At 34.0% G+C, this 6,584-nt stretch overlaps 1 protein-coding gene across 2 annotated transcripts in view; it reads right to left on the reverse strand.

Annotated features, from left to right (window-relative positions):
• Positions 1–1,359: 1,359 nt before the first annotated feature.
• LOC106466703 (jmjC domain-containing protein 4-like) overlaps positions 1,360–6,584 on the reverse strand; it is a 34,006-nt gene continuing 28,781 nt past the window's right edge. For both annotated transcript variants that reach the window (XM_022394778.1, XM_022394777.1), the window contains exon 6: positions 1,360–2,865. In XM_022394778.1, coding sequence (XP_022250486.1) covers positions 2,554–2,865 — 312 coding nt within the window. In that variant the 3' untranslated portion in view covers positions 1,360–2,553. The remainder of the gene's footprint in view (positions 2,866–6,584) is intronic.

The raw sequence follows: 6,584 nt of genomic DNA on the forward strand, positions 1-6,584 counted from the left end.
ACTAGATTGTGTTAATGTATATCTTACTGTTCTGGTAACATTCACACCTGTACTTACAGTTAGGTCATTGACAAGATCTCTACTAGATTGTGTTAATGTATATCTTACTGTTCTCCTGGTAACATTCACACCTGTACTTACAGTTAGGTCACTGACAAAATCTCTACTAGATTGTGTTAATGTATATTTTACTGTTCTCCTGGTAACATTCACACCTGTACTTACAGTTAGGTCATTGACAAGATCTCTACTAGATTGTGTTAATGTATATCTTACTGTTCTTCTGGTAACACGAAATCCTTGGATCAATCAGTAGCCTTTCAAAAGTATGACTTTCTAAACATTTGTCATATGGCAGCATTTCCCAAAGATTTCTCCAGATGGGTGCAAATTATCTCTTGGAGGGTACAAGCAATTTGGGTAGAGTCAATAATGCAAAATTAAGCATTTTATTATATTTTATCAATGAAAATGATAAGTACTTACTACAACACACAGAAATGCTGTAATATGGTATTTCTGTCCTGAGTGCATACACCACACTACTGATGGGACTAGTATGTCTGTCTGTACTTTTATAGGCATACTGCTGGAAATGTGCTGACTGGTTAATTGGATGACAGTTAATGTGAGAATAAACTAGGAACCTGTGACTGTGTACTGTAGTTAATTGTCACACAATAATGGAGAAACAGTCCAACAATATTTGCATACTTATACTAATTATATTCATTGTTTTAATAATAATTTCCAGATTTTACAGTTTTTGAATCAAATATTATGACTGAAATAGAAAATTAAGGCAGGAAAAAGTTAAGCATTTGCAGATTGAATTCACTGCTTTATGCCAATAGTGGAAGGATTAATATAAACTTTATGTGAGATACAAGAATACTTTTATCTCCAGCTCTTTTTCTGATGAGTGAAATTAATTAAAATTATAATAAAGTAAATAATAATATGTTTATTAATTCTTACTCTAATTCTCATTTGAAAAGACTCTAACAAAGTTGATAAAAATTACACCCCACCAACATAATCTAGTTCACACAATAACAGTTCTTGTTCATACAATTTGTCTAATGAAGTTGATAAAAATTACACCTCACCAACTTAATCTAGTTTACACCATAACAGTTGTTGTTCATACAATTTGTCTAACGAAGTTCATAAAAATTATACCTCACCAACTTAATCTAGTTCACACTATAACAGTTGTTGTTCATACAATTTGTCTAATGAAGTTGATAAAAATTACACCTCACCAACTTAATCTAGTTCACACTATAACAGTTGTTGTTCATACAACTTGTCTAACGAAGTTGATAAAAATTACACCTCACCAACTTAATCTAGTTCACACCATAACAGTTGTTGTTCATACAATTTGTCTAAGGAAGTTGATAAAAATTACACCTCACCAACTTAATCTAGTTTACACCATAACAGTTGTTGTTCATACAATTTGTTAATGTAAACAGTGTCTCAACCACAAGTACGCTTGTTGTATACCAGCTGGTCTTGTGAGCCATGGTATTGGTCAAAAAGCCTCTTCGGCACTGGCTATATTAGATAAAAGATTGGTTATACATTTTTTTTCTTTACCCTCACTAATAAGTTTGTAGAATCCACAGACTGTTGTCACTAGGTCCTCACATTGCAAGTGCTCAGTCCAGCAGTTGCTACTGCACCTTGTGTGCTTATTACTTTTATGGAGTGCTTCCCAAATAACAGCAACTAATGATGTAAAACAAGTTAATTTGAAGAGCATTTTAAAGCAATTTTACATTTTAGACAATCAAACTTAGCAAAAGTGTGCAGGATGAGTTTTCCTTTTCGCATCATTACAGCTACATAAAAGAATACTTGCAGCAATAGCTTTTTTTTGCTGGATAAAGATTTGAGATATTGAAAATTTAGAAATTTTCTGGAAAAACTTGTGTGTCTAGAATCAAACGTAGGCAAAGCTGTTGAAGGGAATTTTGTAGATCTCTTCCAGACGTGCATAATATTCAGGATAAAGCAAAACATTTGCATTTTAAATTTTGGAAAAGGACAACAAACGTGTATATTTTATGATAAACAAACTATGTAAACAGAAAATAGTATAGCATTTTCTTCATTTACTTTTTATTTTGGCTACAAAATTACAGTTTTCTTGGATCTTAATGAATAATTTATTTACTTGCAGTAAATGTTTTGTGTAAAATAAGTTGTCCTTTAGGTAGTTTTTTTGTACCCTATGTTTAGATTGAATCTGTTGTCCTTTAGGTTGTTTTTGTAGCCTATGTTTAGGTTGAATTCATTGTCCTTTAGGATGTTTTTTGTAGCCTATGTTTAGGTTGAATCCTTGTCCTTTAGGATGTTTTTTGTAGCCTATGTTTAGGTTGAATCCTTGTCCTTTAGGATGTTTTTTGTAGCCTATGTTTAGGTTGAATCCTTGTCCTTTAGGTTGTTTTTTGTAGCCCATGTTTCAGTTGAATCTGTTGTCCTTTGTTTTTTAAATAAAAAAAAATATCACATTTCAAAACAAATTTTCTGCTGAATCTTAAATTATATCAATTTTTTAAGAAGTTTACTTGAAGATTCATGTTCCACTTTCTGAATTGTGGATTGAAGCTGAAGGAGTAATTCACTTGTTGTCCTAAAGAGGTCTGATGAGATTTTTGGGTGTTTCAACACTAGCTTCAATCCCTGAACAACCAAAACCAGATCCAACACTGAATGCCAAGGGTAGTGATGAAGACTTGGGGCTTCTTTAATTTGACTAAAGTTTTCAACATCGGCTGCTGCTCGTTGTCCAACACAATCCAGCATTTCTACAAACTCTTTGAAGTTCATACCATGGTGAGCTTTCAAAACCACCTTAAAAATTATTGAAGTAATGGTAAATATATAAACTAGCTCATGTTTCATTTGATACACATGTACAGTCAAAAATAACAAAAATAATCACAACATATATATATATATATATATATATTAAATGTTACTGCTCCAGGTTTAGATATTAAAATAAAAAACATATCTAGTTACCAGTTTCCTTAATCAGTTGTCAGAAGTTTACATCAAGTTAACAATGCAATCCAGTTACTAGTTTCCTTAATCAACTCTCAGGAGTTTATATTAAGTTAACAATGTAATCCAGTTACTAGTTTCCTTAATCAACTATCAGGAGTTTACATTAAGTTAACAATGTAATTCAGTTACTGCTTAACAATGTTACAAGTTTCATTAATCAGTTGTTATGAGTTTACATCAAGATAACAATGTAATCCACTTACCAATTCTCTTACTCAGCTATCATGAGTTTACATCAAGTTAATAATGTAATCCAGATACTAGTTTAGTAGATGCTTACTCAACTGTTTACAAACACATACTTCCAAGTTCCCTCAAAGAAACTTCTGAATTAGTGCAAAATCCTAATAGTCATGCAGTTTTAACATGTCTACATTTTTATGTTGCTCATTATTTCATTTATGTGGCTCACTGTTTTCAGTTCAGTCCTGTTTTCTGTAAATATTGTTGTACTGTACTCTATTCCTTGTGGGTAGGTTATGTAAAGTACATGTGGTTTAGTTACACAACAAAATATCATCTTAGAATAAGGACTGCTTTTCATACTTACATCCTTGCATTCAATGTTTAATGTGCCACATATACCATAGTTATACTCTGTCACAGTGGGATATGTATCATGGAGCATCTCATTTCAATGACCTGCAGTAATCAGCCATCATACTGATGTTCCACCTTCCCCAATGTCTTGATGAAACCTTCCCCATTGTCTTTAGCTGACGGCACTGAGAATTTCAGGGAAATAGTCAATATGCAAGTGTAAGAAATGAACTTTCAAGCTCGTATTACAACCCAACACTTTGAATTTATCAAGCATGTTACTGACAATATTTTAGTAATTTGGGTCCTTGTTTTTTCCTAAAAATTTGTCAATAACATCTTTAAAGGCAATCCACGCTTCTTTTCAACTTTCCCCATTGCCCTTTTGAACTATTCATCCAAAAGTCAATTTTCTAATCTGAGACCCAACAAAAATCCCTTCTTTAAATTTCACTTCTGAAAGAGCTGGGAATTGTCCACACAGATACTTGAAACAGTTGCCATCTTTGTCTAAGGGCTTTACAAACTGCTTCATCAAGCCCAGTTTTATGTGAAGTGGATGTTATATGACTTTGTTTGCGTCAACCAAACTTTCACGTTCAATGTTTTTCGATCCTGGTATCAGGCTGACTCTGCGTGATCATTGCTTCTTTATTCAGTGCTGATTTCGTGCTCTGTTGTCTCATTCACACAAAAAACATGGAAACTTTGTATAACCAGATTGTTGACTCCAAAACATACAAAGGACTTTTAAGTCTCCACAAAGTAACTAACCATGATCTTATTAAGAAGAAGTTCGAGATTTTAGTAAGTTTCCTTCAAGTGAACTGAATTAGCAATAGGAACAGATGCATATATGTTACCATTGTGAAGGAGACCACCTTTTAGACTTATTTTGGAGGAATCAATGAACAATCATCACTCACTTGGTTCATTGACTGCAACTCCTAGCATTGGTATTAATTCAGCAATATTGTTGTAACAAACCAGTGAACCTTCTTTGAAAAATATGGTATAAACTCTTTCTCGCGATTTCTGTACCAGTTAAATGATATCCCTGGAGAAAGTAAGTTCTTAGCCTGAAGTCAAGACCCAAAAATCTCTGTAGAATCCTTTGGAAGACCCAAAATCTCTCACCAAATCATTACGTTCACATTGTGTGAAAAGTTGTGGTTCACCAGATGGTACTCACAGCCAACTGGTACTATTGACTAGAAGAAAGGAACCTTGCTGGTGGTACTCACTGCCAACCTAGAGGGAAGGAAACTTGCTGGCAGTACTTACTGCCAACTTGAACTATTGACTAGAGGAAAGGAACCTTGCTGGTGGTACTCACTGCCAACCTGAACTATTGACAAGAGGGAAGGCAACTTGCTGGCAGTACTTACTGCCAACTGAAACTATTGACCAGTAGAAAGGAATCTTGCTGGCGGTACTCACTGCCAACCTGAAATATTGATTACAGGGAGGGCAACTTGCTGGCAGTACTTACTGACAACTGGAACTATTGACTAGAGGAAAGGAACGTTGCTGGTGGTACTTACTGACAACTGGAACTATTGACTAGAGGAAAGGAACCTTGCTGGTGGTACTCACTGCCAATCTGAACTATTGACTAGAGGAAAGGAACCTTGTTGGTGGTACTCACTGCCAACTGGTACCATTGACTTGAGGGAAGGCAACTTGCTGGCAGTACTTACTGACAACTGGAACTATTGACTAGAGGAAAGGAACCTTGTTGGTGGTACTCACTGCCAACCTGAACTATTGACTAGAGGAAAGGAACCTTGCTGGTGGTACTCACTGCCAACCTGAACTATTGACTAGAGGGATGGCAACTTGCTTGGGGTACTCAGTGCCAACTTCTTTGCTACTTACGTGTTAAATAAAGTGTAACCTTAGTGGTTTTTACATTATGTTATATTTCTAATTGTATAAATGTATTCTTTAATTTTTTTTTATAAGTAGGCACAAATCTAGAAGAGTGGTCCATATACTCATTCACAGTTTTTTCTCCAGAAATTAATAACAGTATTCTTTAATGTTGCCTAAGCAGAAATGGATTTAGTGGAGAGGCCCATGGGGCTGAACCCCCTCATCAATTGTTTTTTTTCCGAAATGAATAACTATAATATTTAATGTTGTATAAGTAGGTATAGACTAAGTGGTCTGAACTTCTCCATTTTTTCAGGTATTAATAAAAAAAAAGACAGATGTCCTTACATTACCATAAAGTATTAAAAAACAACATTAAATGTCAGTGTTTGTGCTATTATCTTCTACAAGTCTTTTTTTAAAGTCAATACAGATGGAGCCTACAGTAATCTAGTAAAGGTCACAGCCAATAATTGATTATTTCTAAGCTAATTGAACAATATGAACATCAATTGGCATGGTATAGTCTCATGCCTTTCCTTTTTCTACACATTCTAACAATGTGCCTGGACTTCAGAGGTTTGTTTTAATCAAAATCAGTATTTTATTACAAGTTACAGCTTTTACAGTAAAAAAAAATGTTTTAAAATTTACGTCATTTCAATTGATGGTGTGATCATTTTCAAATTTTAATGGTAAAGAGGTTTTAGTATTATAAATCGACAATTTAACAGTGTATTTAAATTTTATAATTGATAGTCGTTGCTCATTATTGTGCATAAAAATCCACGAGAATTGACAGATTATTTATTCATGGCTGAACATATTCGGTAAGTAAACTCAAAACGAAACTATTACACTAAGTATTGTTTAGGACAGATGCATCCCTTGTAACATACTTATTGTTACACCTCCAGTCGTTACTTAATTTTCCGTAAATTCGTTCTGACAAAACTTTAGCGAAACATGTCCTTTCTTAAATAAAACTGGTTTATTCTTTCTGAATACAACTTTACTGATACACTTAATTTCAACAGTCGCTCTATAACAAATGCTAGAACGCCTCACGTCCTCGTGCTCGACAATAC

This window comes from Limulus polyphemus, unplaced genomic scaffold (assembly GCF_000517525.1).
Source record: "Limulus polyphemus unplaced genomic scaffold, Limulus_polyphemus-2.1.2 Scaffold2351, whole genome shotgun sequence".
Classification (NCBI taxonomy): Eukaryota; Metazoa; Arthropoda; class Merostomata; order Xiphosura; family Limulidae; genus Limulus; species Limulus polyphemus.